Source organism: Centrocercus urophasianus, unplaced genomic scaffold (assembly GCF_019232065.1).
Source record: "Centrocercus urophasianus isolate 14NV4802_14NV808 unplaced genomic scaffold, USGS_Curo_1.0 seq_10, whole genome shotgun sequence".
Taxonomy (NCBI): Eukaryota; Metazoa; Chordata; class Aves; order Galliformes; family Phasianidae; genus Centrocercus; species Centrocercus urophasianus.
The window spans coordinates 54,295,828-54,320,404 of record NW_024884142.1 but is presented as its reverse complement, the minus strand read 5'-3'; the positions used below and the strand labels follow the sequence as shown (position 1 = coordinate 54,320,404).

General features: G+C 37.7%; 1 protein-coding gene across 11 annotated transcripts in view; it reads right to left on the bottom strand.

The window, feature by feature from the left end:
- The window catches only part of IPCEF1 (interaction protein for cytohesin exchange factors 1), a 65,170-nt gene that overhangs the window by 28,191 nt on the left and 12,402 nt on the right, over positions 1-24,577 (bottom strand). For 7 of the 11 annotated variants that reach the window (XM_042809287.1, XM_042809325.1, XM_042809294.1 and 4 more), the window contains 3 exons: positions 11,417-11,467; positions 7,192-7,228; positions 6,360-6,529 (listed from right to left, as the gene is read on the bottom strand). In XM_042809287.1, the coding sequence (XP_042665221.1) occupies positions 6,360-6,529; positions 7,192-7,228; positions 11,417-11,440 (231 nt within the window). In that variant the 5' untranslated portion in view covers positions 11,441-11,467. Of the gene's footprint in view, positions 1-6,359; positions 6,530-7,191; positions 7,229-11,416; positions 11,468-17,061; positions 17,112-18,537; positions 18,594-24,577 lie in introns of those variants that run through there. The other 4 variants (XM_042809278.1, XM_042809315.1, XM_042809347.1 and 1 more) reach the window with 4 other exon arrangements.

Genomic DNA, 24,577 nt, shown 5'->3' with positions numbered 1-24,577 from the left:
GCAACAGTTAGAGGAACCCAAACCCTATGCAGCAATTCATAATCACATGATATGGTTCAACAAAGAGACCAGCCAAGTGTTGTGAACATATGGAAAATGAATCAGTAACACCTCTGTTACTACCTATCAGCCAGACCCTGTCAGAGCAGTATCAGCAATCCAGAAGCTATTTGTAGGCCTCAAATCCATGTTCTTGCTGCCTACGGCTGAAACATCCTCTTTTACTACATCTATCTACATTCACCTAATCAGCCACAAGAGACAGACTGCTCCTAAGAGTGGCAATTACACAGACAAAATTCTGCAGCGTATAGTGATATTAAACAAACAAATAAACAAAAAACAGCAACAAAAAGTACATTTTAAAATACAGAAAACATTAACTCCTAAATCAATTCATTACTGCTCCCAGCCTTTATCCTTGGCCACATTACAATTCTGAAAATGTACACTGAGTTAACAGAGGTAAAATATACACAACAATTACAAAGACGGAGAACAAATGGAGATGACTGACAGCAACTGAAGTCAGACTATGCATGAATATGAAAAGACTATAAAAAGATGTTCAAGACAAGCCTTTGATTTTTAACTCTTGAAAGTATAAATCTCTAAAAAGATTTACCATAAGGTAAATCAAAATATAAGAATCATTCATCTAGTTTACATGCATTAAACATTCATAACAGATTTATATTTTACATCTTCACCAGTAATAGCATAGCCTGCACCAGGCTAAACAGACATTCATGAGGAGAATAAGTTCACACACTATATAAGTATTTATACAAGGATTAGAGTGTTCAGGTTATGTACTGGGCCATTAAATCAGCTGCATTGAGTAACTCAGTGTGGGGAGACATCTGGGGTGCTCCCATTCATGCAGAGATGGGACTTTAACTTCAATCACTGGCACATTAAATGAGCATCTAATTTAGAAGAATACTCTCTTAAATTTTTCATGGGAATAGACAAGTAAGCCTTGATTTCATTTACTAGTATTACTACAGAGAACTCTCCATTCTTATGTAGCATCTAGCATGTTCCAGTGGCAAAAAAAATTAGATGATGTTCAATGCATCACATTTCAGCTCTGTGTTAATGCTACCCATGATTTCACATTTATTTGTAAGAAAATTTTCATGTTTCATTTTATATATGAGAGAAAGAAAGATAACAGCATGAATTGTAGGAACTACTTTTTTTTCCACTACTGGTTGCACCTCAGGTGTGCCTAGGTGTTTGACGTAGCTCCATTATTGTCAGACAAAAGGAAGGAGAGGAAAAAAAAAATGGATATAAGTGTTATGGGTTTTTTTCCTTGCGTGTCATTACAGTCAGAAAGTAAAATTTCAAATAAACATAAGGAAATCTTCTTGGGATAACCATAATATTTTAAAACACTGAAAGTGCAGAGAATATTTACTTTTATCCAATATGTTATCTTTAACATGATTTTAAGTATGCTGTATTTAACTCACATTTCAGTCAAGCTTCCTTAGGATTTTATTTCCAGGATGTAAAAAAAACCTGAAAGTTCAGATTAAAATAAAATTGACCTGCTTGCTATTCTGTCAGGATTTTAAAAAGAATAAGCTGCTACATGTTGTGTTGTTGTTGTTTGTTTTTACACATTTGCTTCACATACAAAGCTAGACTTTTTGCTGTTCTCCACAGTAGAAAGCAAAATGTCTGCAAAAAAAACTGCCTTTGTAAATTCTTGGGACAGAAAGAGGAAAAAACTCACACTTTTTCAGTATTTAAAATAAATAAATAAATTATATTAATTAAACATAATGAAGGAACCCAATGAAAGAGGTAAATAACATTTTTAGTTTGCTTCTAAATATATTATACGCATTTTAGTTTATTTAGGAGGTTTGGTAAATCATTTATTAGATCTTATTCAATATTTGAAGTGAATATAAAGATGCAAAACATTTTAAAAAATAAATAGTGCTGAAAAGTGAAAATCCCTAATTATGGCAGAACAGCTCTGATCTGCAATTCAAGGTACTCCTGATGGTTTCAGCCAGAGTTTTAGCACTGACCACAGAAGACCTCGTGGTTGTTGGAGGAATAGTTCAGTCCTCAACATATTTAGACGTCTTTAGTCTTTTTTTTCTCTGCCACTTGAGACAACCTACAGAGCTGTGAATAATTTGTGTAATATATTGATCAGAGGTCCACTAAGCTCTCAGTGATCTGCTGACATCAATGGCTTTGTATCATGCATGCAAGCATTTTCTGTGACTCAAAGGTGAAAGGTTCCTACTTTTAAATATCGCAATTATGCAGTTCCTGGCAAAGCTCTGTGAGCGGGGACCAATTTAATCTCAGTGAATGCAGAGAGAAAAACAAAGAGGAGTAGTGACAGCAGATCACAGCCTGCAACCCTTTGATTTCATATTTATATTTCTTTTCAGTTGTATCCCCATGACAACCATCATTAACACATCTTGCAAAACTGTGTTCAACCTCAATTCGAAAACCAGTCAAGTTGTCCTAAAGGCACATGGAGCAGAGGAGTTTGGTCCTCTGTCCCTTTCCAGCCAGCATTATTCAGGTATCTGCAACAAGCACAAGATCAGCCAGGAACACAGGATCATATTGGCTAAACTTCACCCTTTGTCCTTTTCCATATGCAGAAGTACCGATTCCTTCAAGGTTTTCAATGTGAGTCAACAGGAAAGAACTAAAACCACTGGGTGGACAGGATCACACAACATTCTTTTTAAACCCATTTCCAAGACACATGTGCCTACGGAGAGCAGTAGTGAAAAAAGGAAAGCAAACACTAAGAAAGCAGCTCTCCAAGGAGTCCAGTTTTCCTGAACGCATCCACAAAATCTGACTGCTCAAATTCATTTTTCTGATGTTCTGTATCTCCCTTGAAAATTGAGTCCTTCCTTGTTTTCTCCTACACCATACAACTTTCCTTGCCTAGACTGTGGGAATATCCACACTGCAAATAAATTACAGTATGGGCTTATCTATCTCATATGATATCTGTGCATCATAAAAAGATCAAGTTTGTGTGGGAACATGTTTCAGAGAAGTCTACCCAGCGCTGCTGAGCCTACAGATGCCCTAACTTCAAGAATCTCAACACTTTAGATGGAGACTGAAAAGGTTGTTTGGATTTATCTATGTGCTCTACTTTCCTTGCAGTAGATAAGAAGGATGACCCCAGTGTCTGATTTCTGGCCCTTCTCAGCATTTTATTATTTGGGCTCTGGTCTTTTTTGTTGTTGTTGTTGTTGTTGTTTTTTTGTTTTGTTTTGTTTTTGTTACTCTATTCTGAAAGAGCTACTGTCAGCAAATGTCACCCAAAGTGTCCTATATTGACTCTACCACTCTGCCTAATACAGAAGATCCAGAATCAGTGTGAACCTAAGGCAGATTAAATCCAGGCAACAGAAACTTCAAGAGTTTCAGAGATTGCCTCAAGACAGACTTCACCAAGAACATGATGTCAGCTGAGGTTATCCACCCAAATCTGCAATAGCACGCATTCAGTTAAAAATTCCACCCACTCTTTATTTTCTCCAACTCCATCAGAAAAAAAAAGGTTAGGTCCAGCACCCTGTTGCTATGCTACAGTTGCTAGTGTCTGGTTGACTGCAGTTTCTGCACAGGCACTAGCAAAATATTCCTGTTTCTCACAGGAACGAAACTGGTCAGGCAGAGCTACAAGCAGTCAGCGTAACCCAGTTCACTTGACCTTAGCCCCGTCCTCCATCACTGCCTTTCACTCCAGACTGAGAGGCCCACCATGGGAAGTCTGAAGTGTGTGAGAAGCAGGGATCCTCCTTCAGCACACCCAGGTGTGCTGTGTTGGTTGCCCTGCTGTGACCGAGGATTAGCTCTACTGAAGATGAAGGTACGAAATGCAGACCAGGTACAGAATAAAAAGAAACAACAAAAGCAAGCCAGTGAGAATGTAACATTATTTTTCCTTCATAATTCAGGAGGGAAAAATATTTCTGAAAATACAGTGTGTCAAATTCGCCTGTCAAATTCATTTCTGTGTTTCTGTGATCTCAGATATAATTCCTGCAGTGGTACTAAGCATGGTTCTGGTCTCATCAATTTAAGCAAGTGTATTTTAGCAAAGGACACCTCCCTTACTTTCAGCACCCTACAGTTACTGTGATTCTGCAAATGTTGCCTGAATCTAAATTTGTGCAGAGGCTGTACTTTAAGTTGTCCTTTAGATTTTTAACATAAAATAGTGTGCGAGAGTCAGCAGAAGTTGAAAACAAAGAGGTACTACCAGCAAGCACGCTTCCAAGAAGTACTGTGATAGGTGTAGCTGTGTGAGCTTTTCAGAGTGAATGTAACTTCCTGGAACGAGGCTGTCACCTGCTCTTCAACCTTGTTTTTTTGGGGACAGTCAGTGACAGCAGTGAAGGAGGTGTGGACTAAAAAGATGAGTTCACTTAAGTATCAAATGCAGTCTTGGAGCACTGGGGTCAATCTTGGCGCCTCTGTATCCTGAGAGAAATTTACTAAAAGAAAAGGACGAAGAGAACTTTGCACTCTCCTCTTACCACCTTCCTCCTCCAAAATGGAATATATGCCGTACATTGTCTCATCATTGTATTTATTCTATCTTGATTACTCCTCAGAATCATTTCTGTCCCAACACTTCTCACATCTAACAGGCGTGTCGGTCAGCCAGCTCACCTTTCTGTTACAATTGCACTTGGGCTTGAAAGCAAGCTCATTCAGACTACCAAACACTACAAAAAAATAAAAACAACCCACAAACAGTAGAGTTGCTTTCACTTTACTCCAAAAAAAGAATACTACATATCAATTTTAAATGCTATTTATTTTTTTAAATGTCTATTAAAATTTTTATCATGATACAGTTGCAGCTAAAGGGAAAATAGGAAATACTTTTCATCAGAGAAAGGATTTTTTTTCTATTTAATTTGTACATTGAATGAGATATGTTGCTAGATGTGGATTATTGCTATAGGAATAAACTCGCTATAGGAATGAACCCATACAGCATTTAACTTTTTAAAATGCTCTAGGATTAATGCAGGTGTCTTTAATCTTTCATCTTTTGTAAAATGAGGGACATCCTCATTTTCAGCGTAGCATTTTTACATTTAAGAAATCTGAAGACCATTCATAATCCTGCACTAAATCTTCTCATTTTCAACCAGTGATGTTAGCATCCCCCCAACATTCCACACACTTCAATTCTGGGCTCTGCCAGTCCATCCTTAGAATATGATGGGAGACTTTTCAGAAGTAACAGTGCAAGAAAGTGAAATGAACAACAATATCTGAATCTTCCTAGGGCACACAAAACATAAAATGTGTTCACGCAAGCGGAGCTATAGCAAACAGCCTGGAATAAAATCGGCTAATCCCTAGGACCCCCTGAGTCTTACACTCAGCTATCAGTTTCCATTGACAACCCATCTGAAACCCACATGAAACACATCTGCAGAGTGCCCTGAGTGCTGCAGCCAGGCACAGAACACAGCCATCTACAGAGGGGACTCCAGAGTTTCTCTGAGTTTCTCACTGTGACTCTAGTTTCTTTAATTGATCACATAAATTCAGTGCCTATTGTTCTTTGTCTCAGACTATTCTCCACTCACACTGTAAGTGGAGTAGGCTGTTCAGGCTGTGTTAACAAAAAGAGAAATGCTATCTATGCAAGCTGTCCTGAGAAAAGCTCATCCCTTGAACCAAAAATGGACCTTTTGTTCAAAATACTGTTTCTTTTTTACTTTTAGCATTGACTCGTTAGAGCAGGACATTAAAAAGCAGCAGAACATGTGAGCCTTTAATTACAGAGTTCCGGATGAGACATCAGTCAAATGAGATGTAAAGTCACTACAAAGAGCCATTGCAAATACCTGCAACCCTACCAGCTCAAACAGAGAAAAGCAATAAACAAACAAAAAAAAAGCAAGCAAAAAATAAAACAACAAATAGACAAATGAATCTCGCATGGAAGCAAATGCAGAAAGAAGCAGGAGATAGACCTCTCAAAATCAAGCTAGCTAGAAGTTAGGAAACATTCCTGCTCTGAGTCTTGGTAGCAACTATCTACAAACTGCACGACCCAAGGAAACCTTTCCAGATTCAAATGCAAGCAGTTCCTGCAAAGATCAGTTCTTCAAAGAGCAGAGCAAGCTGCAAATTAACAGCTCTCAAGTACTCACTGTACTAGAAAATGCAGTTTTCTGAATGTTTCATATTTATATAGACACTTCCTAGATGTCAGGCCTGAGAAACAAAGAATCTAAACTGTGACCCCAGCACCCCTAGTCTTGGTCCCTGCAGATGCCTTGTGTCCATCCCCAGAGCTGGGTAGACACAGTACTCACCAGCTGACTGCTGTACCAATATAACGATGACTCCTTCAGAACACACCAGAACTTTTTCCATTTGTTACCAATGAAAGCTCCTTTTTCCTTCTTTTTGTAGAGCCATCCTTGGCAATCAGCTTGCCCCAGTTCTTTACATGATATCCTCCGTCGACTCATTATAAAGAACCCTGTGCCAGTAAAAATACAGTATTATGTTTGTTTAAAAGTAAATTACCAGGAAAAATGCTGCGGACAATTAAAGATATTAGCCTTATTTAGTGATCTCAACAAGTCATCCAAGCATATCTTAAAATATACTTAGAAGTTTTTCTGTTTTGTAACAGCTGTGACAGTGATACACATGCATTTGAAAAGGCATTCTGATATGCATTAAAAAAACAGTAAGCCATATATAATGCAGATACTAATTAATGTTAAGATAACCGTACACAAGTTTTTGTAAATCATATATATACCTCTTGATCCTTTTAAAAGAAACATGCATGCATTTCTCTTCATGCAGCTGTGCTGAAAAGCAATACATCTATTTAAGTCAGGAGAGAAAACTATTATGCCAAATACATGAAAACCGCTGGTGTGTGTGCATGCATCTGCCTGGTTCTACCTTGTCAATTTCCAGCTTTGAATGAATTAACATACCACAAGGATTTCGTCCAAAAAACCAGCATGCTGTCATTTTTTTTTTTTCCAGAATTAGTTCAAGAAACAGTAGTTAAAAAGCAGCCTTCTACCAGCCGAGCAGCAGTATAAAATCCTCACCCTCCCAAGATCAAGACATACTAAGAAAATAACAGAAGAGGAAGAGAATAGAAAAAAAATCTGTAATTACCTTGACTTTTCTTTTTTGCCTTCTGACGCAAGGGAACCTGTAAGAAATGCAGGAAGGAAAGAAAAGAGGAAATATCAGATTGTGTTGCAACATTTGTCTAGAAAGGGGAGGGGGATGCTAGAGAAGGATGTGGTGGTGATGCTGGTGGTGCGTGCAGGATGGAAATACATAAGTCGCTTGCTGCTGAGGGGATGTTAGTAGCTGAAGCAGAAAATGTGTTAATTAGAATTGATGTATGTGTAGTTGAACAAGAGCAAATGTAACTCTATTATACATGTGTCTGTCTGCTAGTGCTTCCTGCTTCACACCCACAGGCAGCTTCTTTGCTATGTTCTTGTCTGAATTGCATTCTATGCAAAGTTAAAAAATAAAAGTTAGGACTCCAGCATTTTAATGGTTCTAGGAAGGAAATTTACAAATATGCAGTGATAAAAAATACATGGCCAAGTTTGATTGTCCTTTAGCACATTCTAAGCAGTCCTGAAAAAGAAAATCATTTTTCACTACTCTTTACTTTGTCATATATATTTTTAATACAAAGACTGTATTTCTCCATACACGAGTAAGAGTTTAATAAATTTCAAAAAGAAAAGTAAATAAATCATACTAGTTTGGCAGATTATCCAAAACACAATGCATAAATACACCAGGGTCTTGCCATATAGTACATGAAAATATTACTCACTGCAAAAATAACATAATCGAATTACTTTTACTCTTTTGTAGTGTACAGAAAATGAAATTAAAACAGGAGACCAGAGACTGAGAAAGAGGTCATCAGAAATCTAGGGTCTGGGTTTTAGAGCAAGTCCTCTACCAGCAGACTGGCCGACTATAGTTAAAGCACTTCACTTCTCTTGATTTCAACCTTTCCATCTCCAGCATGGAAACAAAAAAATTCGCACCGTTTATTTTCTCAGAAAGGTTTTGAAACCTCCAGATGATGAACGCTAGATAAGGTGATGCATGGTTTAATATGCTTGGCCACAACGTTGCTATGCAAAGCTGGTAACTACCTGATCCGCTGCAGAGCTACGCTAGGAACATTCCTAATGCAGTCTCCCAGAGCTAACAAGCAGCCTTAGAGCAAACAAAAGCCTTTTTCATACTATTGTTGAAGGATTTGATAGCTCTTCTCACAGGTGAATTAAAAATGAGTAAAGCTACAGCATCCGGAAACAATATCACAAGAAACCACTGGTATCAGTACTTACAAGAGCTGGAGTGTTCTCTAACCAGTTATCCTTGCAGCATATATTAGAGAGCAGAACTGCATATTGCAAAGTCCTGTGCTTATCTGGCGCTTATTTGAGATGATCTGAGGCTTAACCAGGAATGAATAATCTCAGATTCCTGTTTAATCATCATATATTCTTCTCTCAGCTTGCCTATTTTTTTCTTAATTCTACCATGATCTCTCAGTCTCTCTAACTTCTCCATGACAACAGATGAAGAAAAGCAGCGAGAAAACACATCAGTTGTATTGGAACCTCCATTATTTTCCCATCCTATGTGGGCCAACTCTCATATCTTCAATTCAAAAAAAGTAATGCTTTATTTTAGGGCCCATGGAAATAACACATATTCTCAGTGAATCAATAGATCACGCAGTCACACTAATCACCTATTCCTTTAGTGCGACCAAAGTGGCATTAAGGAAAGCAAATAAGAATTAATTATCTTTAAGCAAAAGCTACGAAGTAGAATGATATTACATCTTTGTCAATACACTACGGAGGGGTCAGTTCACCTTTAACCAACATAAAATTGTACAACGATAAAAGAAAACCTGACATAGGATGTGGCTCTCTATAAGCAACTGAGGAAGAAGTAGGTCTTTCCACTAGCCTTATTGATGATCTAACATAACATAGCCTGGCCTATGGATCATTCATAAAGAGAAGGTTAACATCTGTATTACCTAAATCTCTGCTAGACTCTGCTTTATGTATAGGCTGAAGAGGAAAATGATTACCCAGTAAGAGATTGGAATAGCAAAAAAAAAAAAAAAAAAAAAGCATTCACACAACTATTGCATTTATTATTCAATGACAATGATTGTTTCCTCCTGGCAGTTGACAGGGGGTGATGGATTTCCATCTCTTTATATTTCACTGGAGGAACTGGGAGACTAATCAGAGGAGGAAGGGCTGTTTCTCAAGACAGCATTACATTTAGTTTGCCTGCATAAAATCAGTGACAAATCCATAATAAAATCATTGCTCAGTGAAATTTCATGAATTAAGTTCAATTTATCCTTCATAGGATTCCTGAAAGAAAACATAAATTTTTAACAAATTAATCCAAATATAAGAATTCAACAACTTTATGACATTTCTAGTTCTGCCCAGAAGGTCAAAGTCATCTTGAAAAAATGTGTCATTCTTCACAAGATGGAATTTCTAGTCGCAGAGCACAGCAAAGGAATAGGCAATGAAATCCAGTATTGTTCATCCAAACTTCCCTCTTAAATTTTGTAGATTTTTTTAAAAAATAAATAAAACCCTTTCTCTACTGCACCAGTGCTTTTAGTTAAATAGATACTTTATGAAATTAAAAAAAAAAAAAATTAGAACAAAAATTAAAAATGAGAATGTTTTTATCTTAAACAATCAGAAAAAAATTCTATATTTGCATTAATCTACCATAAGGTTCGTGTAATGCTTCTCCACTTGGATTCAGTTTTCCACAAGAACATCAACACATTTGCAGCTGAAAATCTTTCCTCAAAATGTAAATTAAATGCTCCTCCTCTGAAAATTGGCATACGAGATTTGAAAAACCTTTTCAGTGAACCCTGGTGAACAGAGGTTAAGAGGCACATTTAAGTTTCAGTCCTAGCAAGGGTAGCAAGGGATAGCACCAATTCAGAACAAAGAAAAAAGTTTGAATGTGGAATACAGAGTTACCAGTAAAACCAATAATACCAATAAGTCACATAGCAGCAGTTTCAGAAGCAAACACACTTTAACTTCTAGACACACATACTTACTGGAACAACTGCAACTTAACTAAATGTCATGATTTCACTACTGTTCTGACAAAAATTGATGTTTCCCTCCAAAGCTCAATTTCCTGATGGCAAAAAATATTCACTATCACAGGTTGAGCAGGGCAAAATAGAAATAAGAAAAAAATCTATTTCTATCTGCAGAACATGTCTGAAAACAATAATCCTCATACAGGTGTGAAATAAATGCAAAATATTAGAGTTAGTGTAACTTCTGTTGTAATTTTTATGCAGGGCTGTCAGTACTGGGTATCTTTATCTATTTATTTATTTTTCTCCTTTATACATTTGGGATTGTTCATCTGTTTAGTAATATCCAAAGGCTGGAACAAAATGGGATACTGATTCTGCATGAAAATACAGGCTTTAAGCTCACTGCCCATTGCTTCTCCACTTGGCAAATACACGCATAGGCCAGCTGCAAAAAACTGGGTTTTGTTCTCAACCAGTTCTGTGCCAGGTTGGCTCCATCAGTAAGCAAAAAAAGTACAAGAGAAGTTGTATCTTAAATGAGAACTTTGCCTGTTTAGAGATCCTATATTTGATTTGAAACATCAAAACATTTGAAGTATGTAGCACCTTTGCCATATATTCCTAGCCCAAATAGGAGGTCTTGAGCAATTACCCCTGCTAATGAAGGGCAGCATCCCTCTGGAAAACTGCCAAGAAGCAGTCAATTCTTGCCCAGGTGATGCCTCTTCTTGGAGACTGTGTGGGCTCCAGCTTGCAAATGCTCAAGAAGAAAGTAGTGGAGTGAAATTGGTGCATGAAGCTGTTTGTGGGGGAAAGAAATTTTTTTCAGTGAGCAAAAGCAGGAGCAGCACTCTAATACCGAAGACCAGGCTTCATGTCACCTGAAGTTCTAGTCATGAATCATGAGTCTGAGAAGACAAAAAGGCTGCAATTAACAGCTGATCTTCTACAGAGCTATACCTTCCTAAAACCTCAAGGGTCCTACAGATGTATGTCTAAGAAAAATCATTTTCTAAGCTCATGTGCGCTAAGTTATTGTTTCCTCATCCTTTAAAAGGTAGGATTGGAAGATAAGGCTTCAGGCCTACGCAACAGACTCCGTTTCACCTGAAGAGTAGAACTGGAACAGCCAGTGACAGTCTCAACACTTGACTTGGCCCATTAGCAAGATACCATTCAAATATTGATGTTCTATGACCTCTTCAACTGATCAAAAACTGGCATCATTTCAGATATACTTACAGGGGCATTCCCATCAGCTTCCATGAATGGTTTCAAAGTTTAGAGAGAAAGCTGTAAAAAGAGAAGGTTTGTTTACTTTAGTTCCTCATTATATTTTCATCTAATATTAGTCTTGGCAACAGAGTGAAAAAAGGTTTAATGTGATTTGTCTTGCCAAATCTTCATCCTTCCTTATTCTCTCGCTCTCTCAAAAACAGGTCTTTCCTCAAGGTAACACTATGTTGTGTGAAATAATTGTACTGATATAGAAGTCAACTATCAGTAAGAACCACTAAATATTATCCAAGCTTTTCTCTTAAATAAACATACTAAAACTCATCAATATGGTTTGATGGGAGCTGGTTTTAGTTAGTTTATTTGTTTTCAGAGCCTTTTGATTGGTTGGTTAGGGTGTTTTTGTAGGAAATGAATAGAAAGTAAATAAATCTTGGAATGTATTTCACCCCCTTACCAGTGCGATAGATATCAATAGAATTTTTATTTCCACTTCAGCTGAGTTATTGTGTGTTTTCTGAGAATTTTAATCAATTAGTCTACTCTCTTTACTGAATGCAGAGGATTTAATAGTTCACTACCTTATAACAACTTGTAGCTTTCCAACCTGGACAGCAAAATCTGTGTAGTCCAGTAGCATATGCTAGGGGTTTTATTCCACAGATAAAAAGGTAACATGCTTTGTGTACACAATTTCCTTTAGTACATTGATTGCAGTCAACAGTCTGTTCCTTACATTATTTTCCTTATGTTGGTAAAATGAACATATAACAAAAGAATCTGTGTAGCAGAGACAGTAAAGGAAAACATGCCAACTTCTTTGTTGCAAGCAAAATTCCTATAGAACTCATCTCTTTGTATGAAAGAATCTCTCAATGAAAAAGGAGAGAGTAGAAGACTTTGCTGAGGTGAGCAAGAAGGGATTTCTAGAGACACTTCAGAAGATTTTGTAACAAGAACATTTTCCTGTTATTAAAACAAAAAATTTAAGGTATGTGCTATTCCTCCTACGTAATGCTTTATTTTGAAAATAAAATATTGGGAAATAAAAACCCACCTACTGGCTTCCAGCAGTGTCAAACCAAAAATAGAAATACAAACAAATTCACATTCTTCTGACTCTCAGCTTCTTCTATTCAAAAATAGAAGGACACACTTTCTAAAAGTGGCTCAAACTAAAGTATTATGAAGATGAGGAAAGATTTTATAGCAAATAATTTCAAGGATGTTTAGAAATAACAGCCATTATAAACAAGCAGAGGAAACACCTTTACTTGTACAAGCAAATTAAATAAACTTCAAATGTTGTGCCAAAAAGTAATGGAATAACAGACAAAATTATACTAATTATTGTGACATGTGGCTTTTTTTCCTGTCAATTCTTCATTTCATGTATGCTTTGAGGTTTTAGGGGCGAGGAGAGTGTGTAATTACACAAACTGCCAAATTTGAATCTGCCACTATACAAGAAATGAGAGGAGAAGCATCAGTTAATTGGCAAGGAAATGTTTCCGCCTGTGTGACTTGTGCCAAAAGAGTTGAAATGGCTTCCAGCAGGTCTTTCTCAATGACTTTAATTCAAACTTTTGTTTGGTTTCCAGAAACCAGCTTAAGCAGTCTTTGAGCCAGCATCCAGATTTCAAAAGCAGTATTGAACTTCTGTCTCATTCTAAGCAAGCATAAGGTTTATTATTCCCTGTGTATGGAAAGGTGTAAATATATGTTCACTAAAGACTGGCTCTCATATAGATAACCTAAATTTATTTCCCTCAAATAAACCTATTCTGAGTGAGATAAGTTACACTGTGAAATAACATTAAGATTTTTATGCTTACTCATGTTACTCAACAGCTGCCAAACCAACGCTTAGGAAGGGCATGCCTTGTTTATCTCTGCACTATAGTAAAGTGCTTCATTTCAATTATTCACAGCTGTTCCATGGGAGAAGCACCTATCCTTTCTGTGATGGAGTTGGATAAATATAGCCACTAAAGAAGAGCTATACTATATCCACCCTACTGGATGGACCACCATGAGTCTACCAGGGCTGTCTCTAGAAGCTGTAGTCCACCATCAAAATTCCCTCCCATATACTACAGTTAGATCTCCTGCTGAGCCATGTCCATTCCACGCCTATGATGTGAGATGGCCACACCATTCCTCAGGCTTCACAGTAGTCCGGGAGCATGCCAGTATTTGGTGGTTTTGCTATTAAAAGGGCTTTCCATAGCACAAAACTACATCTGATCCCAGGAGATTAACAAGCCAGCAGGAGACAAGGACTGATTTTACATCACAGGGAGTCTGTCCTGATTCCTAACTGGAAAAGATGCAGCAAGAGAACAAGTGGCCTGGACCACCTCATTTCATAGCACTCGTTAAAGACTAAAGACATGTGCATATCTTTGCCCCAACTCAGGCAGACATTAAATAAGTAGGGTATCACCTGCAAAAGGGTACCCTAATCACCAAGGTGAGGATGTGGTGTTCCAGTCCTCCCCTTAAGATTCCAGGATTGCAGTCATCTGTGGTGGATGCTGATGGAAAATGGAGCAAGTCAGAGAGAGAGAGAAAATAAAACTGAACACAGCAGAAGTTCTTCCACCTCAAGGGGTTTATAATGGAGAAAACAAACCTTAATCTCTCACATCCCACAGGATAAAATGTAATTAATCTACTGGATTAAATCTAAATAGGATGGTTTTACATTATCAGTTTGTAAACCTACATTTATTTAGCTTTATTTAGAGATGTCATTTAATTTCTGTCTGAATTGAATAAATTATGCCAAAAGCAGTTTCAGGTAGAAGATTTCCAATTCAATTTTCTGAGGGTTTTTTGTTTTGATTCAATAGCTGAACTACAAATATCAGATTGCATATCTTTATTTATTGGTACACCTTCAATCCTGCTCTTTCAAGAGTAGTAAACAAGTAGGTACATCAGAAATAGATGTTGCAATGAATGTGGAAATACAGTAAGTGACTTAACAGAAATATCTTGCAATCATTTCCATTTGCCTGCATCATCTGTTCTGAAATAAATAGAAATATCTCTGTTAAAGATCAAAGCAAAGTTAAGTGGGGAAAAAGAATGAGAAAAAATAGCTTGAAAAATAACCCACTGAATTTCCAGTGATTGTCATTTGGGGAAAAGAAAAAAAAAAAAAAAAGCCTATCTTAATCCATTAGTAATACTCCTCTCATGGAAGTTAAAATCTACGCGGCCTGACATTGTCTTATTATGATGACATTGGAGTAAATCTGCCGGACATGCCTTCCAAGCATCCCTCAGATGACATCCAGTGCAGGCATATGCTTTTCTGTTTTTGAGCAAAATATTTGAGATATGCAATATGAGTCAAACCATTTGTATTGTAGAAGCACCCAATATGTGCATAGCTCAGTGTCTATTCAGATGGCATTTAGAAAAATCCTGTTTTTTCCAAGTACCAAGTCAAGGTCATAAGAAAACCTGGAAAATAAATGTTTTGCCTTCCATTTCTCACATTGGTCACTGTCTTTAGCATATCTGCTAACTTTCTGTTTGGCTGCCTACCACAATCTGCACTTCAATGGGCAAGGAATTGACAGGCAATACGAAATTAGCAATGGCACTACAAAAATGTGCCTAGAAAATCAATGATTACTTAATCACTGATCTCACTCAGAAGCATTAGGAATAACATTGCCTCAAATTAATTATAGCAGTGCTTGAAGCACTGTCCTGTGTCAAGGAGACCGCCTTATATAATAGTCCTAAATTATCACATTACTTCTAACTGAGGTTGTCGTAACAATGCAGGGGAAAAGTTATCACAACGATTAGTAATTGCCCTGAGGGTTACTAGAGATCAATTTAATTTGTCAGAACCTTATCATTAGCTACTAATTAATCAGATCTAGTCAGTTATTTAACTGGTTAATTAAATGTCTAAATCAACAGCCCTACTTGCACAATCGATTTGTGATCTGCAGATTTGTTCCATTTCCCAGCTCACGAGGAAAGTCAGGTATTGAGCTGGTGACGTGCAATATGGCAAACAGGAAATGAAGCACTTTACACAAAACCTCATGGACAATGCCGGCTCAGCTGAGTCTCCACTACTCCATATTTCCAAATGTAGATGAAACTACACCTTTGGTATTGAAAAGAACAAGTCTATTAAGGTATAATTATTAAAAAGTAAGTCGTAATTGTCAAAGAATACTTTCAATATTGACAACAATGGATAAAGTTAAGCATATTAAGTAAAAATTAACCATTGAATAGCTGCATAATTTCTTATAGCAGGCCTAGCAGCAAGGAAATCCATCTGCCACATTATAACAATATCAGTTATAACATTATTTTTAAAGGTATTTGGAAATGATTCACTCCCCCCACCTGCAAGCAATTCAAAAAGGCAACTTCTGGCTCTGTTTGGGTGAGAGCCAGGATAAACTGGAACAAAGTTCACTGCTCCTGCCTCTGAGACAAAGAGGGTTTCCCAAGGGCCTGATGGGATGGTGGCCAGCCATGATCAGTTTGGCCGGGGAGCCAAGAGCGAGTGGCAGGGGACAGGCACTGACAGTTCCAAGAAAGCAGCTGCCTTCTAAAGGAAAGTGGTTGGGAAGAAAGACAAGTTTCAATAGAAGAGAGGAGCTCCAGATGCCTTGGGGCCTCACAGGTGAAAAAAAAAAAAGAGAACACAGAAATTAGCATTTCTGCCCCAAACATGAATTTGCATGCAGGCTCCTTACAACATTGAGCTGATTCCTAGTGCTGTTCTGCTCTTAGAAAGTCATGCAAATCCCAAACAAAAACAAATGACAGAAGAGAGTGCATCATTCTGCTCTCTGTTTTTGAGATCAGCCATTCAGCAAACACAGCTTTGATGGAAAATGGCAAGGTCCAAGGCCTAAAGAGCAAGCAAGAGGGATGTCTCCTCAACATAAAGGACCAGAACTATATTAATGCTAAATGTGAACGGTGGCAGTGATGGCAGGAACCTGAGCAATCCTCACTGGAAGTCTGCTCCGAAAAACATTTGCTATGAAGGCATTGCAGAAGGTTTTATGCACTTGTCAGTTATGAAAAGTAAAAAAAATTTTTTTAAAAAGTAATGACAGCAATAGTTTATTGCAAAACATTTTGTAAATGAGGAGGTCAACATTCAGAGGAAAAAGTGAAAAAAAAGTAAAGGTATTTTCATCAAAATGAACCCAACTTAAACCAGGGACAATTAAAAAAAAAGAAAAAAACCTTTCAAGAGGAACTGACCAGTTCCTTTGGTGTGCCCCTGTCATTCCTCAGCATCCTTTCACGAAGGGCAGGAAAGGAGTCTGCTTTGCACATCCTAGCTTCCTGCTCTGCCCCATGCCACCCCAAAGACAAAGCAACTTCAGAACATCCCCCTAGAACACAGTGGAATATTTTTTTCGGATAATTTTTTAATTCTCCTCTGCCCCCCAAATCACCATGCAAATGTAAATTACCCTCAGAGATAAGTGCTGTGGAGAGGGCTCAGATGCCTGTAGCTGCTCTTGCCATGACTGCAGAGCTGCCTGGGGACACCACAGCCTCACACCAGTACCAGCGGAGTCAGCGTGTGTGCAGCCATTATTTGACATAAGGACATGGAACCAAGACTGGAGTAGAAATCAACTGACCCATTCCATGCATGCAGCTCCTCTCTCTCTAGGGCATGATGGATGGAGTTTTCTCCTATGCTCCAAAACCAGTTATTTGTGCAGTATGATCAGCCCTGATGAGAGGTGAAACAAGGACATTCAGTCCCATTACAGTTGTATGCAGTGAAATACATCAGGATAACAGAAGCACATTTCTGACTCCCATGGTTGAGGAAAAAGAAGGCTAAAAAATTGCTGCTTTTTGCATACTCTGAAGTTTGGGTGTGAATTTTCTTCCTTTCACCCAGGCAACGCTGGCTGTATCTACACAAAATGCCAACTATTCACACCTTCAGAGAAACATCAAGAGATCAGCTTTTTAAAAAGCAAAGCAAAATCATTGTACTGATCCTTATGAGAATTAAGCAATAAATAGCTTCTTCTTCTTCCATCAAAGACTTCCACTCCATGTATACAGTTCACCAACATACAAACAGATATCATGAAAACTGCCTGATTTTTCATTAAGAGTTCAGGAGCACTGAAGAATTTATATTCCTTCCACCCTTCATAGTACGCAAAATACACAAGTGATACTCAAGTCACATGAGTGCAGCAGAGCAATCCTAGTGGGAGGTACAGCGATGGCAAAGTGTTCTGGCGGACTGCAATGTAGGAGGATGAAATTGCTTCTGGACTACAAAGAAGACTGGCCAGCTATAGAAATGTGCATGCTGTCTTCTTTCTCCAGGAAAAAGAGACTGAGGAAAATTTGGACTGCTCACATCTGTGCTTTAACAGATAAATTTATCTATTATTTATTCCTAAATTCAACACCCAGGTCCACACGCTAGCTAGGAACATGGAGTTTCTAAGACAAGGAGGCCACAAGTTGGATGTGAGGCTGGGAGCCAGTATAGTACTTCTAAGGTAGACCAAATTTGGACTGCTGAGAGGTGAAAAAATCACCTCTGGGATAAAAGTTCACAGATATGACAAGAATAATGCTCTTATAAACCCTTTGTCCTTCAAATCCAACTTAATCAGCAATGGCTTCCCTGTTTCTAGATTAATTCAGCAATAGATTTCATTTTCTGTTAATCATGTGAACTCCCACTATAGGCTCAGAATACTATCAGCTCTTTTTTACTTAAATTATGTTTGCAATGAGCAATGGGAGAAATCCACATAAGAACAGCATAGTAATAAATATCTCCTAGAAATGTCCTCCCACCAGCATAAAAAAGGGTCTTGTCCAACGTGAGCAGTACAACCCTAGGAAATGAAATAAAATTTAGAAAAATACAATACTGGTTGCAAATATTTGCTACAATTTTCTGCAGACATCAGCACCTCAAGGCATCCAGGATTTGCTATCACTCTTGCTTCTTCAACACTATAGCCCTTGCCAGAACATCTGCACACAGAAATAAATCATTAAAAATGACAGTTTGATACTCCCTTAAACGTAAGCTCAACTATATTAGACACTTGCATCAGTTTCTTGAAACTTACACGAGCGAACACTCCCTCACGCCTTTTCTAAGAGGCCGCCTTCATTGCAGTAAAATCTGAAAGTAAAGGAGGGAACATTTCTATAGAGGAAAGTTTAATGCAACAGAACTGATTGCAGCAAACCAAAAATTGAATTTTCCACAAAAACAATTTCTAGGTTTTCTCACAAGATTTTGACTTTTATATGTCACAAACCATATTTCGCCAAATTTTTTCCCTTCCAATTCCTCAACATTGCGGTTCTCCCAATACTTTAGAAAATTTTAAGTCCCAGTCTCTCTCTCCTGTTTTTCTGATGAACTAGTACCATGCACTTTGTCTCCTTTTCTGTTTGGAAGAGTGTAGGCTGACGTAAAGTACCTCCATTTTTGAACTTAACTCCTATATAGATATATTTCAAGTTTTGCAGAAGTAAACAGCCAAAAAAACTATTAGACTTTCCACTGATAACAAATGTTAATAAATTCAAAATAAAAAAAAAAGCAGCAGCATCAAATATTTAATGACAGTTTATGGCTCACAGTAATTGTAGCCTCTATAGTTAATCTGACTTTTATGATCCTCTTTCAATAAATAATTTTTTATTTTTACTTGAGTTTTCCTTCCCATGCCATGTGCCTTTTTGGCAACAAATCCATCCAGGTTAGAATACTGATTAATGAGCAGTAAATGCCTGGAGAAAAGCTACCCCATGCTTAGTATTTCCCTTTGCAGAGCTATAATTTATACCAGTTGAAGAGTTAGAGACTAATACAAGGATTTGAAAAGTCCATAATTTGTCTCATTTGAAATCAGCTCACTTGATGACACAACTTTCAACACACGCTTTTTCTGATCTCTCATGCTTTCCTCAAGCGCCACGACACGTCCTGTTTGTGCTCGCAGATTCTTGTGCCTTCTGACCAGATGTTACAACTTAGGACATCAATTTTGCAATCATTATCAAGAACAACATGGTTATAATTCTCCTGCCCTGTTAAAGTCTTTGAAAAGATCTGAAAAAAAAAAAATCGAGAAGTCTCTGAAAGATTTGGATACAACTCCTCTATGCATATCACTGGCAGAGTACAACTAAGTTACTAATTCAATATGAGTGATGGTGCTTTTCAAATACATGAGCACATTCAGAAACACCTCAGCAAGGATACACAGCTCTGAGTGGAGTATCTGAATGTAAAATCTTACATAATACCAGTAAACTCCCAATTTCTTGAGAAATCCATTACTCCCCATTCCTTAAAATCTGAACTTATATCCATTACATTACATTCAGTAATGAGAATTAACTTGAAAGAAGTCTAAATATGAGTAAGATAAGCCCCAAATTCAAGCAAACTTAACATGCCAAAATGATAACTTTAAATCCTATCGACTAGTGAGGAAGTTTTTTTAAACTAAAAGGTTGACACTGTAACAATGACAACAGAAGATTTTTCATCTTCAAGATATCATTAGTCCTGTTCTGTACTTCTCTTTCACAGTTTCAGAGAACACGATGTTTTCACTGAATAAACCTGAAATCTTGAAAGATTTAATAAACTTTCTTAAGAGAGTACACAGAAAAAAAACAAGGGCAGGTGGTTTTATCCAGAAACATAGATTAGATTAAATGGTCTAATGACTAAATGACTAATTAAACAAAAATAAACATTTCCAGCTTGTGCATTTCCTTTTCTTCCTGACTTTTTTTCCCCATTTATCTTCCCTTTTGTCAAAATCTGTACCCCAACATAGGGCGACAAAAAACATTAAGTGGAATAAAACTTTAATAATAGAATCTTAGAATGGTTTGGGTTGGAAGGGACCTTAGAGATCGTCTAGTTCCAACCCCCCTACTATAAACAGTGACACCTCCCCCTAGACCAGGTTGCTCAAAGCCCCATCCAGCCTGGCCTTGAATGCTTCCAGACAGGGGGAATTCATAACCTCGCTGGGCAACCTGTTCCAGTGTCTCACCACTCTCACAGTAAAGAATTTCTTCCTAACATCTAGTCTAAATCTATCCTCTTTCAGTTTAAAGCCATTTCCCCTTGTTCTCTCACTGCATGTCCCTGTTAAAAGACCCTCCTCAACTTTCCAGTAGGGCCTCTTTGGGCGCTGAAAGGTCACTGTAAGGTTCCTCCCCACCACGGAGCCTTCTCTTTTCCAGGCTGAATAATGATGCCATAATTAAATTTCATTACGCCCTTGTTTAAAAATATTCGTATTTCAAAATCTACTGAAGCTTTTAAGTATTAATTTTGTAACTTGAAAACAACTCAGCAATAATGTAAAACAAACACTTGCAAGGTTAGAATAGGGAACCCACCTCTCGTGAAGTAGATAGGACTTTTATCCTCAGTACATGATTTGTTGAGATTTATGAGGAAGAAAAAATCCAAACTATTTCAGCAAGAAAATCAACGTACTTCAAAGAAAAGGACTTTTAATTTTACCTTAAATGCCTGCTTCTTCAGAGTTTAAACTCCATTTCCTAGCAAAAGAAAATGAGCTGACCACATGTATTAGGACAAAGGAATGCTGAAATGTTGAACTCAAGGTAGCCAAGGCTGAAACTCCACAGAGTTTTGTAAGTCAGATAAGTGGTTGTAATAGCTCTATAAACTGGATGTCAGTCAAGGTTTTGGCACGTTTCCTAAAGTGTTGCTCATGCAGCCAGTATGTTCATACTGTATGAATTCATTGAAAGTAAAAGAATGCATGAGAAACAATGGAGGAAAGGTAGAGATTTTAACTGAGCAACTAATATTCTCACATATCTGCAAGGCAGCCATAAAGGGCCCAAACATAATGCAATGGAATATTTTATAAAGTGATGTAATGGACCAAAACAGGATGAAAATAATTTGGTGTGCTGAGTAGCTATCTCTAAAGCACTGCAAATGTTTCCATCAGGAGGTGAGCAGGCTATCATGCAACCATCATCTCAAAGTTGATCTTGTCAGAAATCTTCGATGTAGGGGAACTGGAGAAAACCCTATGGACTCAGGAATTAGCTGACAGAAGAACAAGGTCTCTCTTCTGTTGTTGCAGAAACCTAAAACCAGGGTTCAGTTGCTGTCATCCACTCTTCTAGAACTGTATCTCCACAATGCATCTTTGCTGGCAACTTGGTTTATTCCACATACAGACAACGTATTCAGAATACAGACAACTGAGAGCCTTGCATCCCCCTGCAATTCAGTATGCTATGTGGCACTTAAGAGAACAGCTTCAATCTTAGTGTCAGCAGGAGGGAAAGTGCTTTAAGTGTGCTGATTGTATGCCTGGGTGCAATCCGCAAGACTCCACATAGAAACACAAGACAAAAATCACACCTGAAAAGAACCCCTCCAGTGCACGAAATTGCCAGTACATAATAATAATACTTTCTGCTTCTCCACTCCACCCCCTTTACCTCCTTTCCCAATTTCCTATTTGCTCTTAACTAAAGCGATATTCAACAACAAATTCTGGAAATGCAGCTTCCTCCTTACCACAAACATTTTCACAATGTTGCTTTCTGAGAAAATTTGACTTTTTGACATCATCTTTGCTCTCCATTATGAGTTTTATGAGATTCACACAAATAATTTGATTGTACTAGGGAGATACAGAAAGCTCAGACGCACAAGCAAATTAGTATCTGTCTGCTAAGACATATTAACTATGGTAGAGATTTAAGCTAAGCTAAATTACCTAGCAGCAGCATTTGCTTTAGATTAGGAGAAAATGAGCACAATTAATATGACTCAGCTCATGCAATACTTTGATAGCAATTTTACCAAAAAGCTATTCCTAGAGGAAAGCATAGACTTCGATGCACTGAAGAATAAGAGCATGAGTTCTCTTGAGACCTTGCAAGAAGAAATGAGGATAACAAAGCACCTACACAATGTACCAGAGAAGAGAACTATGTAAAATTATTTACAGTTTTACCACCCAAAATATTGTTAAAGTATTTTTTTGATGAAGAGTTAGTAATGAGAATTGCAACTTATTTATTTCCATTATAATAGACTGTGTGTGAGGTATTGTAAGAGCACCGTAGAAAAGAGAAGGGACTACTCCCAGTAGTTTCCAGTTTAAGATAGGTTACAAGAAAAGGTTATAGACAAAAGCCAGAATTCCAAGATAGCAATGAGACTGTAGTCACCAGAATCATGTGTTCAGGTTTCAGACAGTGGCAAGTTTCACGTTAGTGCCTTAGCAAGGAGCTTAGAAAAATAATAATGGAATAGTTTTAGGAGCATATGAAAGCACCGTAAGAGGGAAAAGGGGAAATTCAAAACGAGAGTTAAAATCAGTTTATGTAAGATACTGTCCAGAAGTGTAAATAGGCTGGGAGACTTCAACAAAGAAGCAGAGAAGAAAATTATACCACTGCAGTGAGTTTCTAAGTTTATATGAGGAGGTGAAACTGTTTTTGTCAAGATCAGAGAATTGGAGATTTCAGTAAACAGAACATGAAATAATGACAACTTAGATGACAGTTTATTCGTGTGCATGGAGAGTGAAAATAGTTGAAATAATGTGCAAAATTAACCATACTTGGAAACAAAGATAGAGAACTGAAGATGGTGTTGGAACATAATTTCATCATCAGAAGTGAGTGGGATGATTTAGCAGTTGGTCATGCTCAGTCCAGCTAAAGGCTGAGCCACAGCATATTGGAGAGACAGGCTAAACTCTGCCAGAAAGAAAAGATAGCTATTATGTTACAGGAGTAGACCTTCTGTTTATGAATGGAGAATCCAAGTTGATGTTTGTGAACAAAATCACTCAAAGGGCAGAGAAGAAATGGATCAGAGGACAGGATCCTTTAGCTTAGTCCTTTAGTCCTTTAGACTAAACACAATATTTTGGGATACACCAGCATCTCCTGAAAGATTATTAATTTGTCCCAAAAAGCAGATGGAGAACCACTGGCAGTCAGAGTCACAGAAAGAAAGATTTTAAGTACAGATTCTCAGAAAAAAAGTCAAATATAAGCATCAGGATTAAATGATGGCAGAAAGCAGAGGTTTTTGTTGATTGATTACACTTAATTCAAGAAATAATAATATACTAGTTGAGAAAATGGAGAAAAATTAAAGGAGGTTCTACGGAAAAAGGAATCCTCATCCTCCAAATGAGGAAGCCATATCTGCAGATGAAGTAGAGGTGCTAGTAGGTGGGACAAGGCTATGGCACTTTGTTGATTTTTTCTTCTTGGAAGCAATCAGCAAAACCTGTTTAGAGATGAAAAAGACAAGAACATGGGGACAGTGGAAGTACGACTTGGCTATGCCACAGGCAGGGGACAAGGAGGACAGACATGCTTCTATCAGAGGAATTCAGTCTATTCATGGGACATTTCTAGAGATGCCCCACAGCAAAAGCAAAAGAAGCAGATGCTGGAGGGCATTCAGACTGAAACTTGATGAGAGGAAAGAGAAGGGAACAATTAGAGAGTAGAGGAGGCTGCAGAAGAGAAATATTTTTAGAAATGAATGTCACTAAGGCATAAACACATATAGATGCTTTAAGAATGACAGCTAAATGAGCTATGCCTTTAACTGCATGCATTGCTTTTCAGAAAAATCCTTAAAATACAGAAACATGGCTCTACTTCAACTGAGAGAGAAACAGAGATGCAGAAAGGGGTAATATAAGTGTATTACCTCAGTGCCCATCTCCTAGCTCAGCGACTGTATAACCACACGCATCATAATTTCATTAGCAGTAAGTGATGCAGCAAGCAGGACCCTTTGTCCAGGTCCATAAATAGTACTAGCTTCATTAGCCATAAATAGTAGGTACCTTAGCAGATGGCATAGTGATCCTTCAAAGACACAAAATAATCCTTTGCACAAAATAATGAGACTATTCAACCTGTCATTTAGCAGCACAGCCCTCTGTGAAACACTCTGCATTACTGCTTCTATGTCCAGAGCCAACAGTATATGAGAATCTGCTTAAACCTCACCATGGCAAGCTGATTTGCAGCATGTTCCATCTCTATACCATTTATTAGAGGGAGTGTACAATACTTCTATACAGTTTCTTCACGTGTTACCAC